General features: G+C 47.8%; 1 protein-coding gene across 1 annotated transcript in view; it reads right to left on the minus strand.

Moving 5' to 3' along the window:
* Nucleotides 1-311: 311 nt before the first annotated feature.
* Nucleotides 312-18,422, minus strand: part of hspa9 (heat shock protein 9) — a 43,166-nt gene continuing 25,055 nt past the window's right edge. The window contains exons 11-16 of the mRNA XM_037675443.1: nucleotides 17,323-17,550; nucleotides 17,016-17,238; nucleotides 13,278-13,372; nucleotides 13,096-13,188; nucleotides 1,846-1,986; nucleotides 312-1,772 (exon numbers count right to left, since the gene is read on the minus strand). Coding sequence (XP_037531371.1) covers nucleotides 1,704-1,772; nucleotides 1,846-1,986; nucleotides 13,096-13,188; nucleotides 13,278-13,372; nucleotides 17,016-17,238; nucleotides 17,323-17,550 — 849 coding nt within the window. The 3' untranslated portion in view covers nucleotides 312-1,703. The remainder of the gene's footprint in view (nucleotides 1,773-1,845; nucleotides 1,987-13,095; nucleotides 13,189-13,277; nucleotides 13,373-17,015; nucleotides 17,239-17,322; nucleotides 17,551-18,422) is intronic.

Consider the following 18,422-nt stretch of genomic DNA (forward strand, 5'->3'; position numbering starts at 1 on the left):
ATTTTATATATTTAAATATGTGCTGAATTTTTAGGCCTTCTCTGAAGGTGTTGAAGGACCTGAGTTCCCCACCGATTCTATGTGATTGTTTTTGTAATCTCATTGAGAATAATGGGCTTCTACCAATTTTGACTCGGTATGTGTAAAACTGACTTGTAATCATTTTTGTGTTGGCTGTGGCAGCCATTTTGACTTGGTCTGGTTCCTAAAGTTAATCATTTGTACGTCCAAGTTTCATTATTGTTTATCCAGTGATACAGGATTGTACTGACATAGATGGGTCAAAACACACATTACACACAAAAAACAGATTGTTTTAATTTTTTTATTGGAAAAAAATGCAGTTTTGGCCCTACATGTTCACAAGCACATCCTCCTAGAAAAGACCCTGTAGCTGCTGCTTGAACAGAGCAGTCCAGACCCTTCTCAGGAAGTACCAGAAAGATGAGCATTAGAAGTTGTGGCAGCAACATTTAATTCAGAAGGAAAAATGACATCTAGGCTCATGTTTTCACATCTACACTGCCCGAGGTCATCCTGAACCGAGCCAGAACCAGACTAAAACCTGTATTCACAACTCTGCTTTAAAGACCGTAAACTGGGAGCGAGCGGTTTTAACCAGTTTCTCAATGCATCTTGATGCAGGTTCAAGCAAAAAATATCAAAAACCTATGATTTATAGTGGAGAAACACAAAAACACCCAATAATGGGGAGTCTCCAGAATGTCTTGAATCATTTGAAGGGGTTCTCAATAAATATTGTGAAGACCGGCCCAAACCTACAGTCCTCATGTCTAACGTGTATTAGAAACATGAATGTGGGTTCTGAGCTGGCCTTGGCAGGACTCTGGTTGCAAACATCCAGAACTCAGTGTTTGAAATAAATGTGGCCATTTTCTCACAATGTAGAAGTGATGTCTCAGGAACCAGGACGGAACATGATCATCCTGTCCATGATGAAGTCTCTCCAGTTTAAACACAGTGGGTCAGACAGCTCACATTAGTTTTAGTTGCCAAACTTTTAATGGAATGAAAACTGTTTTTATTCTGCAAAATATTCTGATTTCATGCTCAGGATTTAGTTTGAGGTGGGATTATAATTGCAACAATCATCATTTGATCACATTCAGACCTCTGAATCCTAATCCAACAGAATCTCAAGGCGTAGAAAGAGTCTCACCCCCAGTGTGCACTGCTAAAAACATTTATTGCATTTTGAACAACTAACGACGAGCTCGCCTTCAGATGTTTAAAACCATCCCAGTCCCTCGTTAACTGGAGCAGAATGAAGATTTACGAATCTACACTTCATAAACGTTCCGGGTCCTAATCTCTGAGGAGGTTCTGACGTGATGAGAGGTTAGTGAGGACAGGTGAGAGCGACACCCGAGACCACATTTTACTACAGACTGAGTGAGGGGGGTGGGGAGTTCTCTGAACAACCTGTTGCATTTCAGAAGATAAAGAGAAAAATTAACTGAAGGTTTCATACAAGATAAAACAAAGAGCTTTGTAAAAATAACAGAACACTGAGTGAAGACGATTAAATTACACATAGGTCGTTACATTTCCTACACAGTATTTACTGCCAAAACACAGTAGAATATGATCGACTGGCAGACTCACTGAACTGCCACCCGCCCCACCCGGGCTGACCATGAGCCCAAGAGTCCTTAGTTACTGAGACTTGATGAGATCCAGGTCTACTGCTGCCCCTCTTTCTTCTCCCCCTCTGATGACGAGCTGCTGCTGCTGTCCCGCTCTGCTGCCATCTGCAGGAACATGGAGGACATCAGCGCTGTGCACGTCACGTTTTCACACAACCAGCCGTGAACAGGCTCCTACCTTCTTGTAGGCCATTTCAAACAGCTTTAGTGACGCCTGCTGCAGGTTGTTGGCGGCCTGTTTGATGTTCTCTCCAGTCTCAGAGTCCTTGTTGGCCAGGAGGCTCTGAACCTTAGAGATCTCCTCCTTCAGCTTGGCACACTGAAACCAGGAAGTGAAGGTTAGAAACACAAGACGCTGATCATCTGAGGGTCCAACCCACAAAGAAGTAAATCAACTGTACGAAGATATATCAGTCTTTAAAGTGGTCACACAATGCACAGCAACACGCATATTTTCAAATATACAAGTAGGAACATTCTGAACATACACATTGCTTAATACATGTGCACAAATCACCTGCTGCGGTCGGATCAGCTTGCATGTGAATGTGACTTTCAGACTTTATTGCTCCAGATTCACAAAGATAATGCTGCGTTCAAGGCTGGTAAAAAGCTGGGACATCTGAGCGTTGGTTACTGAGTTGATGGGAAAAGACTTGTTTCTAACAAGGTACGGCAGCTAGGGATGCACCGATCAACATTTTTTAACTTCCGATCCGATCCCGATACCTAACTCTAAATACCGTCTGATACCGATCCAGTTCAGATAACATGATCATAATTGATTTGTACAATTTGTACAAATATATGCATGCATGTCCAAAAAGGCAACTTGAGGTAAGTTTTATTAATGTTGGATAAGTTTCAAAGTTAGAATTAAATTATTCTAACACAAAACTTTATTTTTTTATTCCTAGCTTTAAAGTGGATATTAAAGTGATTAATTTAAGTGATGGTTTAAAGTTATTTTATATTTTTTAAATAAGGGGCAGATATAAGATTTTTTCTCTCTCTGCACTCTTCCATCCATCCATTTTCTTCCGCTTATCTGGGGTCGGGTCGCGGGGGTAGCAGTTTAAGTAGGGAGGCCAAGACTTCCCTCTCCCCAGCCACTTGGGCCAGCTCCTCCGGGGGGAATCCCGAGGCGTTCCCAGGCCAGCCAAGAGACATGGTCCCTCCAGCGTGTCCTGGGTCTTCCTCTGGGTCTCCTCCCGGTGGGGCGTGTCCGGAACACCTCATCAGGGAAGCGTCCATGAGGCATCCTAACCAGATGCCTGAGCCACCTCAACTGGCTCCTCTCGACGTGGAGAAGCAGCGGCTCTACTCTGAGTCCCTCCCGGATGATCGAGCTTCTCACCCCATCTCTAAGGGAGAGCCCAGACACCCTGCAGAGAAACTCATTTCGGCCGCTTGTATCAGAGATCTCGTTCTTCCGGTCACAACCCAAAGCTCATGACCATAGATGAGGGTAGGAACGTAGATCGATTGGTAAATTGAGAGCTTCGCCTTTTGACTCAGCTCGTCTCTTCACCACGACAGACTTGTACAGTGCCCGCTTCACTGCAGACGCTGCACCTATCTGCCTATCGATCTCATGCTCCATTTTTCCCCTCATTCGTGAACAAGACCCCAAGATACTTGAACTCCTCCACTTAGGGCAGGACCTCCTCCCTGACCCTGAGAGGGCACTCTACTCTTTTCTGGCTCAAGACCATGGCCTCGGATTTGGAGGAACTGATCTTCATCCCGGCCGTGTCTCACTCAGCTGTGAACCGCTCCAGCGAAAGCTGTAGATCACGATCTGATGAAGCCAACAGGACTACATAATCTGCAAAAAGCAGAGATGCAATCCTAAGGTCACCAAAACGGATCCCCTCAACACCTTGGCTGCGCCTAGAAATTCTGTCCATAAAAGTTATGAACAGAATCGGTGACAAAGTGCAACCTTGGCAGAGTCCAACTCTCACTGGGAACAAGCCCGACTAACTGCCAGCAATGCGGACCAGGCTCTGACACCGGTCATACAGGGACCTAACAGCCCGTATCAAAGGGCCTGGTACCCCATACTCCCAGAGTACCCCCCACAGGGTTCCCAGAGGGACGCGGTCAAACGCCTTCTCCAAGTCCACAAAACACATGTTGGGCAAACTCCCACGCACCCTCCAGGACCCTGCTGAGAGTGTAGAGCTGGTCCAGTGTTCCACAACCAGGATGAAAACCGCACTGCTCATCCTGAATCAGAGGTTCGACTATCCGACGGACCCTCCTCTCCAGAACACCCCGAATAGACCTTATCAGGGAGGCTTAAGAGCGTGATTCCCCTGTAGTTGGAACACACTCTAAGGTCCCCCTTTTTGAATAGGGGGACCACCACCCCAGTCTGCCAATCCAAGGGAATTTCCTCCGATGTCCACGCAATATTGCAGAGTCGCGTAAGCCAACACAACCCTACAACATCCAGAGCCTTAAGGAACTCCGGGCTAATCTCATCCACCCCTGGGGCCCTGCCACCGAGGAGCTTTTTAACCACCTTGATGACCTCAGCACCAGAGATTGGAGTGCCCGACCCAGAGTTCCCAGGCTCCGCTTCCTCAGTGAAAGACGTGCCGGTGAGATGGAGGAGGTCTTCAAAGTATTCCACTCACCGACATCCCGAGTTGAGGTCAGCAGCACACCACCCCCACTATAAACAGTGTTGGTGGTGTACCGCTTTCCCCCCTTGAGACACTGGATGGTGGACCAGAATCACCTCGAAGCTGTGCGGACGTCATTCTCCATGGCCTCTCGAAACTCCTCCCATGCTCGAGTTTTTGCCTCAGCGACCACCTGAGTCACATGTTGCTTGGACTGCCGGTACCCATCAGCTGCTTCCGGGGTCCCACAAGCCAAAAAGGCCTGATAGGACTCCTCCTTCAGCCTGACAGCATCCCTGAGAGACGGTGTCCACCACCGAGTTCGAGGGTTGCCGCCGCGACAGGCACCGACAACCTTGCGGCTGCAGCTCTGGTAAGCCGCCTCGACAATAAAGGCATAGAACATGGCCCACTCGGACTCAATGTCCCCTACCTCCCTCGGAACATGTTCAAAGTTCTACCGGAGGTGGGAGTTAAAGCTCTGTCTCACAGGAGACTCTGCCAGATGTTCCCAGCAAACCCTCAATACGTTTGGGCCTCCCAGGTCAGACCGGCATCCTCCCCCACCAGGTAGTGATCAGTGGACAGCTCCACCCCTCTCTTCACTCGGGTGTCCAAGACATGTGGCCGTAGATCAGATGAGATGACGACAAAGTTGATCATCAAACTGCGGCCTAAGGTGTCCTGGTACCAAGAGCACAAATGGACACCCTTATGCTTGAACATGGTTTGTTATGGACAATCCATGATGAGCACAGAAGTCCAACAACAGAACACTACTTGGGTTCAGATCAGGGGGGCCATTCCTCCCAACCAAACCCATCCAGGTCTCACTGTCATTGCCCACATGAGCATTGAAGTCCCCCAGCAGAACAAGGGAGTCCCCAGGAGGTGCACTTTCCAGTACCCCCTCCAAGAACTCCAAAAATGGCAGATATTCTGAGCTGCTGTTTGGTGCATAAGCACAAATGACAGTCAGAACCCGTCCCCCCACACATAGGCAGAGGTTGGCTACCCTCTCATTCACTGGGGTGAACCCCAACACACAGGCACCAAGACGGGGGGCAATAAGTATGCCCACTCCTGCTCGGCGCCTCTCACCAGGTGCAACTCTAGAGTGGAAGCATGTCCAACCCCTCTCAAGGAAACTGGTTCCAGAACCAGAGCTATGCGTAGAGGTGAGTTCGACTTATTTCTAGCCGGAACCTCTCAACCCCTCACACCAGCTCAGGCTCCTTCCCCACCAGTGAGGTGACATTCCACGTCCCAATAGTCAGCTTCTGTAGCCAAGGATCAGACTGCCAGGGTCCTCGACCTCGGCCACCACCCATCCCACATTGCTTGGGGAAGCCCATGATGCGGCAACACATATTGCTTCTATCGGAACCCCTCTCAGGGCAGCCCAGGAAGCAAACACGCTCCTGGTAGAATGTGCCCTCACGCTGCCCGACAGGGGGCCGTGCCCTGCGGCGTAGGCATGGCAGATGACATCCACGATGCAGTGGGAGAGGTGCTTTTTAGAAAGAGGATAGCCTAATGTAGAGCCTCTGTAACACAAACAGCTGGTCTGTACATCATATAACGGCAGGAACTGCAACATATGTGCTCTCACTAAGCACAATAATCCAGACCCCTCGCCAGGTGTAGGCTGAAAACGTGCCAGCCTCAACAGTTGGTTACAGTGAGATAACACCTTTGGTACAAATACAGTGTTTGGCCACAAGGTAACATCACAGCCCTCAGGGCACCACCCGAGACACGAGGAGCTGAGAGAGAGCATGTAGCTTGCAGACCCTCTTGCTGAGGCCATAGCCCTGTAGTGAACTCGGCCTCCGGTCAAGACCTGCCCCTGAAGACCTTCATGGGACAGGAACTGTTATTTCATTGATTTGAATCCAGAAATACAAATTAGCTCATCCAGAGACTTTCTAATTGTATCCTGAACTAATCAATTAAAAGAACACTCTTTTTTTATTATCATTACTATTTTACAATGTCTTGATAATCAAAAGTGTGTTTAGTTCAAATCATTTTTAAATGTTGAAGTGAACCACTCATTTTAAATCAACTGTGAAACAGTATTAATGATTTTTAATCCTCATTCAAAGTAGAAATCAAGTTAAATGTCTATGTTACAAAGTAATTATGCATTTTGATCTTCTGTCTGAAATGAGAAAGGAGTGATGTCGGTCAAAAGTCGGAGACAGTCGCAAACAAGTTTATTAGAACGAACTGTCATGTTTTTAAACCTCTCAGACAGAAACAAGAAAACTGGCACCTGTAAGTCTGTCATTTCTCCAAAACATTTCTCTGTCTGTTCCTAAACATCTCCGCTGTTTTTCTGACTTGTAATGACCCTCTGACGTCACTAAAACCACACCCCTGTTGGTTCTTTCAACCAATCAGGACTTCCTAAAAAGTGACCGGAAGCAGAACTCTTTAAAAGTCGACACTTCCTAGTTCCAGTTAGTTCTGGGAGAGAACAGAAGTTCCATGGAGAACAGAAGTTCCAAGAGAACAGAAGTTCCAGGAGAACAGAGAGTTCTGCTGGAGAAGGAGACGAGTGTGACTTTACAACTGAAGTCCACGGTGGTCATTTTCTGAAAGATGACACCTGTCTGGAGCGTTGATTCAGGTCATCACGCCAAAGACCTATTCAACATCTCAGGAGTTCAGCACGTTTGCTGAAATTCCACTTAACTTAATCCTATCTTTCGGGGAGTTTATTTCGGAAGCTGGGCCAGTCAGCCTCGTGGTCCCAAGTTGATGAGAAGCGGATAAATCCCTGGAGATAAAACGACTCAGCCTTGCTGGACGCCAGGAGAAGGCCTCTCTGAAACCCCACCAAGGTAAAGAGTCGACGCTCGGGTACCATCTAGCTGAAATCACCGGGAAACGTGCTATCTGGTTTCAAACAAGATAACTCCCCATCTTTTCTTTATTATCTTAGTTAACCCTAAGTATCCACTTTCCCTTCTTAAACTTTACTCCATCTCTATATTTCTCTGCCAGTAAAAGATAAACTAAAAGCCTGCAGACATTAATTTAAGATCTAAGGAAATGTCTTTTGTTTTTATTAAGTAAAACGTGCCAAGTTTTATTAATCAGAGCCGATCAGAATAATCAAGTGTACAATGTGTTGATGTTAAATTTTGATTCTGTTAATAAATGACCACATTCATTTTGATGGGTCAAAGAAAATTAACGTCTCATGTCACTGATTAGACCATCTCCAACACAGTACCTCTGTCACATATCTGTCAAGTAGCTCGAAAAAGAGAGAACCCGTTATTAAATATTGATTGTAGTGGAGCTCCTAAGCTAACTGAAGCTAACCTAACCCTACATCACTACAGCCCACATAAAGGTTGTCTACACGAAAACCACTTGAGGTCTGCCTGCGCCAGAGATTTGAACGGAGGGCGGCAAAGAGCTTTGAAAACCAAGGGCAGATCCCAACCTGGTGCTCGTGGAGCTGTCAAAGGGTGCAACATATGGGCACCACGCAGAAGAGAGACTAGATCATGGCTCCCCACCATACGACCATTGATGATTAAATGAAAGGCATGATTAAATGAAATTGCCGCTACATAAACTGTAAGCGTCGAAGGAGAGCGACCCTTACCAAGGAGAGACTGGAGGAACTCCAGAATGGTGGGTACTGTACAGGAGACTGGATCCTCATTGTGGTCAGAACACCATTGGGAAAACAGACGCCACCTGTTTTCGTACTGCTGACAAGTAGAGGGTGCTCCAACGCCCAGGATGGTGCATCTGACGGGGCTCGAAACTCCAGTCAGCTGCTCTAGCCTTGCAGTGGCCACACCCACAGCCCAAGACATTGAGGATTGGGGTGCCTAATCAGTCCCCCCCCCCCCCAACTGAGATAGCAAGTCCCTCCTGGTCGGAAGATACCATGGGACACCTTGACATAGGCCCCATAGCAGTGGGAACCATGGTCATGCTGGCCAATACGGAACAACCAGCAGCACCCTGTAGCCCTCCTTGAGGACTCCTTGAAGAGTCGATCGAATTAGAGAAAGGAGTGGAAAGGTATATAAGAGAACCCTTGGCCAAAGATGGGCTAATGCGTCCTGGCCTAGCGCACCAGACGCCCCGGTAGGGGAGTATCATAGAGGACACTGAGTCGACTCCTCTGTCGCAAACAGGTCTACCTCTGCCTGACCAAAACGTTCCCAGATCATTAGCACTATGTCGCTATGGAGGGACCACTCTCCCAGAGCAGACCCCTGGCAGGAGAGAAAGTCTGCAGCCTGATTGTGTCGCCCTGGTAAGTGTGCCACCCACAGGGTAGACAGGTGAGGAGAGGCCCATTTCAAGGGCTCTCTGGACATACTCAGAAGTTGTGCTGACCCGGTGCCCCCCATGTGGTTGATGTGATAAACAACAGAGGTGTTGTCTGACCGAATGAGAACATGCCCCGCTTCCAGGTGGGGCAAGAAGTACCCGAGTGCCAAATGCAGTGCACGCAGCTCCAGCACCTTATATGGTTGGAGCGGTCCTTTGACCCCAGCGGCCCTGAACCGCTTTGCGTTGTCACACAGCACCCCATCCTATGGAGCTAGCATCCGTCGTAACCGCTTCCATGCGACACACTACCACTCCCATGGGGACACCCCTGGACAACTAATCTTTGTCCTTCCATGGAGTCAGGGCATGAAGACGTGACCATGTCACTTTGAGCTTGTGATACCTGTGCAGCCTGGCATCCAGGCGAAGCTGTTGAGCCACCTCTGCAAGGGGCGAAGTGACAGCGGACCTAAGGGCACCACCCGAGTGACTGACGTCAGTTGCCTAGTAGCTGCTGGAAGGCAACGTAGGGGAGCTGCCTGCCAAGCCTGAACCGACTGACCAACTGGAGTATGCCGCCCATCCTTTGAGCGGATGGGCGAGCTCTCATGGAGGGTGAATTCAGAGCCACCCAAGAAAGGTGATCGTCTGAGAAGGGATCGGGCAGCTCTTTTCCAGGTTGACATTAAAGCCCAACTCGAACACATGAGTAAGCAGACGATTCGTATTGTGAAAGGCACAGGCCCGAGAAAAGGGCGCAGAGAAGGCAATCAATTAGTACAGCAGAACCTACACTCTGTAGGCCTGCAGGAGAGAGGGCTGCCTTCACGCACCGAGTGAACACCCCCGGGAAAAGAGAGTGTCTAAATGGGAGTACCCGGAACTGCCAGTGATGACCCCAATAGGAAAACCTGAGAAAGTGGCGATGTCCTGCCGCAATAGGCACATGAGAATAAGCAGCTTTCAGGTCTATAGATGTGAACCATTCTCCCCTCGTGACAGCTTGAAGGACCAACATGTGAGAGGGCACACATGTGAGAAGTGCTGCCCTCTCATGAGCATGTGAGAGGGCAGCACCCTACGATACTGGTTGAGTCCCCTCAGAACTAAAATGGGACGAAACCCGCCGTCCGCTTTGCATGAGGAATTAAGTCGTGTAATAGCCTCTGGGTTGTTACAGAGGGTCCACTGCCTCAATTGCACCCTTGGCCAGGAGGGCAAAAAACTCCTGGTCTAGTGCTCGAGCCTTCACCGGGTCAGTGATTAAAGTCACCTTGACCCGTCGTGAGATGTGGGGCCGCTGTCAGAACTGTAGTCTGTAACCATGGGTCAGAGTGGCAACCACCCATGGGTCCATGGCGTGAACCGCCCAGTAACTGAACTGCTGGTGGGAGAAGTATCCAGCGGTCGGCCCGGTGGCATCAGCGTCTCCCTCCACGGCTCCTGGGGGTCGTGGGGTGGGGCGGCCAGAGTCCCTGGTCCAAGCCTGCCCAGCTGGTCGATGGACAGACCCACGAAAGTTCTTGCTGGGCCTTTGCTGAACCGCACAAGGGTAAAGACCACCCGGCCGATTATGACTCCCAGGCGGCGGCTGCATGCTGGGGTCAGCTGACGGGCGCCTTGGATGCCAAGGAGGTGGAGGGGGCATTGCCCTGCTAAGGCTCGATCGTGCCTGGACGGTCCGTTCCAGCGCTTCCAAGGCAGCCAAACCGAATAACTCCCCCAGCACCACTGGGACATTACGGAAGGTTCTACGACATGGCACAGTCAATGCTGAATGTGCCAACCAGACCTGTTGGCAAGCCTGGACCAAGGAGGACATCACGCGCCCAAGTTCCCTCGTCATTAGTGCAAAGGCTTGAAGCACTGCATCGCTAAAGCCCATTGCTGCTACCGCACCACTAGTCCCCTGAAGGGACGCGGAGAGAGCAAGCATGAGGTGTGCCAAGGAATTGCCGAAGCGGCCAGCCCGCGTTCTGGCGGCATAGGCTCTGCATAGGAATTCATCCGTGACGCGACACTGAGCTCATGGGCACCGAACATCACTGAGCAGATTTCTCTAGTGACACGATGAGAGGGGCAACAGCAGGTTTCATCGCCGGCATGCGATCCAAGCCTGCTCCAAGCCTGCTGCAGCCAGCTCATGCACAGCCGCCAACACTCGTCCATCGGCGGAGAGGCGCGCAAAGGCTTTGGGGTCCCGCCAGCAACCATGCAACTCCCTCAGGAACTCCTCTGATGGAGGGACAGAAAAGGAAGGAGGGGTCAGTCCGTGACTGAAGAAGGCACTTCCAGGGGTGGACTCCTCTGGTTGCGGGACGTCCAGCTGCAGTTGTCTCAGGGCCATACGCATGACGTTCTGCATCGAGCCGTCACCGGACCCACTAACTGCGCTTCGAGAAAAAGAAAGTGAAGCTGTCTCTGAGACTTTAGATGAATGCCCTTCCTCCTCACCTAAAAGTGAGAGGCAGAGGCAACCAAGGATAGTACATCTTCCTCTGCAGCCAGTTCAGGCATGGGTGGGGAGGAGAGTCCGGTCGCTGCCACTGATTCAGTTCCCAGTTGGCATACCTGAAAAAGGGACTTCATCTCCACTAATTCAGCAGAGAGCTGCTCCACCCTCGTGGAGAGGCCCATATCAGACCTGGCCCGCCTCTTCCCAGGAGGGGCCACAGAAACTGCGGCCTCAGTCCGGCGCTTCGAGCACCTAGGTGGAGCCTCCTGCCCAGAAGGCGGGAGGTCATCGCAGAGTTTGGGGCGAAACTTGGCTAGCCGGGCCACCCTCACAGCACGCGACATGAAGTTGCAATTCATGCAGGGGTTCTCTGACAGGGCCTCCACCAGATGGTCATGTCCAAGGCAGGCAGGACACACGTCGTGACCGTCATCTGTCTGGAGCATGGTTCCACAGACTGTACAGCAGTGAGAGCCGTCCATGCTCCTTACCCAGCTATGTCCAAGATATAGGACGAAAAAATTACGTGAAGAAACTCTGAAAGGTTAACACCGCTAGCTCAGCTGGTAAAGAGAACAATTGGGAGAGGGGGCGCGAACGCTCACCTTCACCAATTAAAACAAGGCCAAAACTCAGAGAGGCTAGCACCGCTAGCTCAGCTGGTAAGAGAAGACAATTGGGAGAGGGGGCGCGAACGCTCGCCTTCACTAATTAAAGACAAGGCCAAAACTCAGAGAGGCTAGCACCACTAGCTCAGCTGGTAACGAGAACAATTGGGAGAGGGGGCGCGAACGCTCGCCTTCACCAATTAAAGACAAGGCCAGAACTCAGAGAGGCTAGCACCGCTAGCTCAGTCCAACAGTCTATGAGGTTGGAGAAAATGACCGGGACAGGGTGCGAAAAACGCTAGCCTTCACCAATTAAAAACAAGGCCAGAACTCAGGCTCAGTCCAACAGTCTATGAGGTTGGAGAAAATGACTGGGAGAGGGAGGAAAAACGCTAGCCTTCACCAATGAAAACAAGACCAGGAACTCAGCTGGCTATGTAATAAGCAAACAGTCCAGCCGACCACGCGGTTGGAGGCCTCCAAACAAATGGGAGCGGAGCGAACGCTACCACTAACCAACGGCGAAATATAAGAAAAAACACTACTCACCGGTGTTGAATCACATACATAGTAGTCAGACGCTGTAAGTTGGGAGAGGCGGAAACCGCCGTAGTCCCCAACGAATCAACAGAAAATACCTTTGAACAGGGTTAAACCGTCGCAGCCCCTAGGAGGGCGAACATGCTACTCCCGCAGACGGGCAGTTGGGCTTCCGATGACAGTAAAAAGTTCAAAATAGGTCCAAAGGGCTGAAGCCCTGAATTGAACTGCGTGCGAGAAGAAAAATGGAGCAGAGCTGCGAATGACGTCAGGCTATATAGCCTCTGATTGGTCATCCGAGTCACACCTGTGAGTCCGTTGATATTATTACTTGAACAGCGCATGCGCGAAGGGAACATTCAGTGCTTTCAGCACCGCCCTCTGGCGGTCAGGAGGGATGAAATAGAACTCATCTACATTAATGTTACTGGTTTTTGAAAATGTTCTTTAGAGTGTTCAGCTGAAACAACCTAAACTGAGCAAGTTATATAAATATAAATATTACTGGAAAATATTTTCATGACTGATTATCCACAAGAAAAAAAACCCTACCCATTTAGGGTAGTTTTTTTTTTTTTGTAAAGGTACAGTCCACACAAAAAATGTCAAAAATCACATTTTTTGGTTTTCCCACAAAACTAAATATTAATCTTGTGGACTGAACGGCTGAAATAAACGTCTCACACGAAGTAACAATATTCCTACTTGTACATTTTGAAAATGCAGAAGATCAAATCTTGAACAGGAGTTGGGCTGCCTGCCAAGGTGGGTCCACAGTGATCCAATCTAATGAGAATACTTGGAGACCTCTTTCCACACAGATCAAGTGCAGGAACCTTTCTGATGCAGTCATCTTATAAAAGCTTAACCTGCAGCCGTACCTCGTCAGCAGGAAGCTGATCCTTGAACTCCTCCATCTTGGACTCCGTGTCATGGATTATACCCTCGGCCATGTTGACGGCCTCCACACAGTCCTACAAGAACAGAGCTCAGGTGTTACTCTGAGGTGAACAGGACCAGACCAACGGTTGGACCAGGGGTGTAAGAGTCAACGCAGCCGTACTTTTCTCCTCCTGTCCTCCTCAGCGTATTTCTCAGCGTTCTTGATCATGTTCTCGATGTCGTCTTTGCTCAGACCTCCTGATGACTGGATCACGACTGAGAAAGAAGAAAAGACACAAACATGTTGAGCTTCTCAGCAACTCTGACATTGCTCATGGCGGAAGTGTTGCTGACGTCAGTCTGCAGTGAAACACCCCCCCCCCCCCATCCCTATCCCCCTATCCAGGACATGGTAAATTCAAATAAGCTCAAGACAAAAACAATAAAGTATAATAAATAAAGTTTAGTTGTTTTTGTCTTGAACTTTTCATTATAGCCATGTTTACCTATTACATGATAATAATTCAGCCATCACGTGGCTGAAAAATAGTGTTCATTTTTTTTCATTGGTTTATAAATCTGGAAAATCCATAAATATGTTGCTTCGGCCTAGAAGTCGCATGGCATGAAAATTATACAAAAAACTGCGACTTAAAATACTGTAAGCCTTTTTAAAGAGCTGTGACTGTTCAGTGAGAGCAGAACTTTTAAAGAGCTGGTAGACGAGGTCTGCAAGAGGCAACAGAACCAACTTTCAGTGTTGGAAACAAAACGAGCAGACCTGATGAATCCTCATGAAGTCCTTAACTTTATGACAAAAGTGTTCCCTAAAGAGAAACAAGTTCACTTCACTAAACCATTTCAAAATACTTAAAATATTCTTTACCCCACAATAAAATAGTCAATTGTTTACAGCTAGTTCAGCCTGAAATTAAAAAGCTATAATCATTAAAAAAATATTAAAGGGTTTTTAGTTTATGGGTGAGAAAAACTTCTTTTTTTGAAGAGGAATAACAAAAAAAACAAAAACATTTTACTCATCAGTATGCCCTAAAAATGCATTTATAATGGGATTTCCCTATGGTGAATTTTTACTCCCAGGAAACACTAGAGGACAGTAACACTACTCTGAGGTTACAGGAGCATTAGAAACAATTCTGACAAAATATTAAATAAATTAGGATTTTAAGGTTCTGTCATAAAATAAAAATCATGACTTACTGACTGATAAAAAAAAAAAAAATGTGTTGATAAGACTGAGGGTTCATTAGTACAGCACTGTGTTAGCTTGCAGCGCTCTGAGTCATGAACTGGACTCTGCAAAACCAGGTCTCATCTGAGCCACTTGATTTATGAGGAAAACAAAGACGCTTCATTTTGTGCAGTTGTTACAAAAATGTGGGCATTTCTATTGGCTGACATTTTAACTCTCTTATGAATAAGTCTGTTTTTATGTCTTAGCTCATCTTCAGTTTAGAGGACGCCATTTTTGTAGTTTGGTCTTTAAAAGCTGTTGAACAACAAGACTGTTTATATTTTCCTTCCTAAAGCATTTTTATTCAAGTTATTTTTTTAAATATATATTTTTTGCTACCATGTCTGGTTATTTTTATTACAATAAAAACTGTTTCACTAAAACACCATTGTTAATCAAAATAAAATAATTTTCTTTGCAGCTGGAGCCCTGACAGAATGTCAGGGGTGCCGTTTGCTGCAAAGGGATGATCCAGATGTGTGACAGCTGGCTCAGGGCTGGATTTTTATTATTTATTTATTCTAAATTTTTTACTTAATCTAGTAAAATATAAATATATAACCCCTTAATTGGCATGTAGGGTTGATGCCTTTTCTCCACCCTAAACTCTGTTCTCCACCTCACTGAACCATCACCTCTGGAAGCCTCGACTGAGCTGTGCGACAACTTCTTACATTTCTTTTTGGAAAAAATTGCGACCACCCGGGCTCTCATTTCCCCTCCAACTCATGACCCATCCATCCCACCTCAATCTATAGCTCCATTAGACCATTATGAACCCATCACTCCATCTTCTCTAGAGCAGGTCATGTGAAGCTTGAAACCGTCTGGTTCCCCCTTTGATGTGGTCCCCCCTCGACTACTACAGGTTTTTCCAACTCTAGGTCCGTCCATTCTTACTATAGTAAACAGCAGTTTACCCACTGGCGTGGTGCCAAAATTCTTTAAAACACGCTGCTGTCCAGCCTCTCCTGAAAAAAACCAAACAAACCTTGACCCCTCAGTAGAATCCAACTTCCGGCCTGTCTCCAAACTCCCATTTGTTTCTAAACTACTGGAGAAAATAGTCGAGTCCCAGTTCAAGTGCTTCCTGGATGGCCACGCCATCTTAGAGCTATTCCAATCTGGCTTTAAACCTCTCCATAGCACTGAAACTGCCCTGCTGAAGGTCTTTAATGACATTTTCTTAACCACTGATACCGGTGATTCTGTGCTGCTTGTCCTGTTGGACCTCACAGCCGCCTTGACACCATCGACCATGAGATCCTCATTGCTAGATTGGAGCAGTGGGTGGGCATCACAGGGTCAGCCCTCCATTGGTTCAGATCCTACCTCACTGACAGATTTGTGTCTCCATCAAGGATTTTAGTTCTGCAGCGGCAGAGCTTAAATAGGGGGTTCCGCAGGGGTCCATCCTGGGTCCCCTCCTATTCTCTTTATACCTGCTGCCGCTTGGTGCTATTTTCCGGAAACACAACATGCCCTTCCACTTCTATGCCGATGACTGTCAAATTTACTTCCCCCAAGACACAATGGCACATGCTGTATTCAACCTCTGCTCAACTGCCTGGCTGACATCAGGGACTGGATGGCTTAAAAGTTCTTAAGTTTCAATGAAAAGAAGCCTGAAGTCATGTTGTTTCCTCCCAATGACACAATCACAAACCACTGCATCGACCTCTCCGCTCTAACCCTGTCAGAAAAACAATGAGTCACTAATCTGGGAGTGATAATGGACCCTTCCCTGAAACTTAATCATGTAAACATGATTGTTAAATCATGTTTCTTCCAACTGAGGCGGCTGTCTAAACTGAAGCCCATATTGTCCAAAAATAACCTGGAGACAGTAATACATGCATTCATTAAATCTAGGCTTGATTACTGCAATTCACTCTTGTTTGGTATAAGTCAGACCTCCATTGAACGACTACAACTTGTCCAGAATGCAGCAGCCCGATTTTTAACCAGTACAGGCAAAAGAGAGCACATTACACCTGTTTTGGCCTCACTGCACTGGTTACCGGTTCACTTTCGAATCCAGTTCAAAATACTCATGTATGGCTAAAAAACACCGAAAAGGCCCCCCCCCCCCCCAAAAAAAAAAAACCTCTCTGATCTGCTACAACCGTATGTCCCACTACGTTCCCTGAGGTCAGCGGACCAGTTGCTCCTCACAGTTCCAGGAACTCGTCTTAAGCGCAGAGGTGACAGGGCCTTCTCTGTAGCAGGACCAAGACTCTGGAACGAGTTACCTCTGCTTGTCAGACAGGCCCCCTCCCTCTCGGTTTTCAAGTCCCGTTTAAAAACCCACTACTGGTGGCTTTCAACACCAGATCTGTGTTTTGAACATGTATGCTCCACACTGGTTTGTCGTCATTATCTGCATTGTTTTTATGTCTATATTCTGATTTACTTCATTTTGTATTTTGCTTTGTGTATTACCTGTTGTTCTGTCTGTACAGCACTTTGGTTGGCCTTGTCGCTATTTTAAGCGCTCTATAAATAAAATGGTATGGTATGCCTTGCTCTTAGGTTTCTGTTCTGGTGTGAAACTAAACGTTAATGCTGCTGTCATCAAACATCTCAGGTGGTTCTGGTGTGAACAAGTCAGAACCGTAGAGTTTATTCAAATAAATAAAAACAGAGTCGAGCGCAGACACTCACTTTGCTGCTCGCGACCCGTGCCCTTGTCTTTGGCCGACACGTGGACAATTCCATTGGCGTCGATGTCAAAGGTGACCTCGATCTGAGGGACTCCGCGGGGAGCAGGGGGGATTCCCACCAGCGTGAACTGGCCCAGCACCTTGTTGTCCAGGGCCATCTCCCTTTCCCCCTGACACACCTTGATCTCCACTTGAGTCTGACCGTCAGCTGCTGTGGAGAACACCTGCACGGAACAGAGATGGTGACCACGGGGCGCCCGGAGTGCTCACATCCACAAAGGGCGGGGTCGAGGTACGGAACAACACACCTGGCTTTTTTTGGTAGGGATAGTGGTGTTCCTGTTGATGAGTTTGGTGAAGACCCCTCCAAGAGTCTCGATACCCAGCGACAGTGGAGTCACATCTAAAAGCAGCACGTCGGTGACGTCGCCAGCCAGAACGCCGCCTTGGATCGCTGCTCCGATGGCGACGGCCTCATCAGGATTCACAGACTTGCTGGGAGCTCGGCCAAACAGGTCCTGGACCGTCTGCTGGACCTGCAGACGCAGAACAATGTTGAGTTTAATTACAGACAACAAACTGCTCCACTGCTTTGCCCTTCACAACTAAATATCTGACATTTAACTGTAACAGTAGAAGTTCCAATATTATACAAAATTCAACATAAACATGTTGCTTTAAACAACAAGAAGAGCATTCCACAGTCTGAGCTGCAGAAACATCCACAGCACTGATGAGAAACAGTCTGTAGTCATCTGCAAACCCTCAGAATCAGACTCTCGTTTTTAGTTATAAACATCAAGAGGATCAAGTTTGTTGCTGCAGCTTCGAGTGGATGAAAGACAACGTGCACAGTTTAACACACAGATGCTCAAACAGTAAAATTAAAACCAACTCAAAGGAATGAAACGGTCAAGACGGGGGTGGGTTTGTTCCAAGCAGTGACAAGAACTAGAAGCTTCCTACAGCCCTGTTGATTTTTAAAGGGCTACAAAGTGGAAACTGGCACAGCTGAGCCCAGCTGTACCAACAAGGATTCACTGCACCACAGAAAATGAAGGTAGCGTTTCCCTTACCATTATACAAGCAGGGCGCCCAACCCCACCCGAAAACTGTCAGTAGAAACAGTGTCATGTCTCTGTGTCTGCCCCCCGCTCGACAAAAATTACAGATGAGTGCCCTGGCATGGCATCTTATGAGTGCCCTGGCATGGCATCTTATCTGGGGGAAACACTGGAAGGAATATAAATAAAGATCCACAGCTAGCAGGATTAACAGCAGCACGTCTCTGCACCCGAAGCCTTTGTCTCATTAAAGGCTTTTACAGCTTCAGGTAGTGGAAGGTGAACAGGACCAGACCAGACTGGGAGTAAACTTTAATTCACACGTCCAAACGATGTGGACAGTC

Source organism: Nematolebias whitei, chromosome 4 (assembly GCF_014905685.2).
Source record: "Nematolebias whitei isolate Nwh7 chromosome 4, NemWhi1, whole genome shotgun sequence".
Lineage (NCBI taxonomy): Eukaryota > Metazoa > Chordata > Actinopteri > Cyprinodontiformes > Rivulidae > Nematolebias > Nematolebias whitei.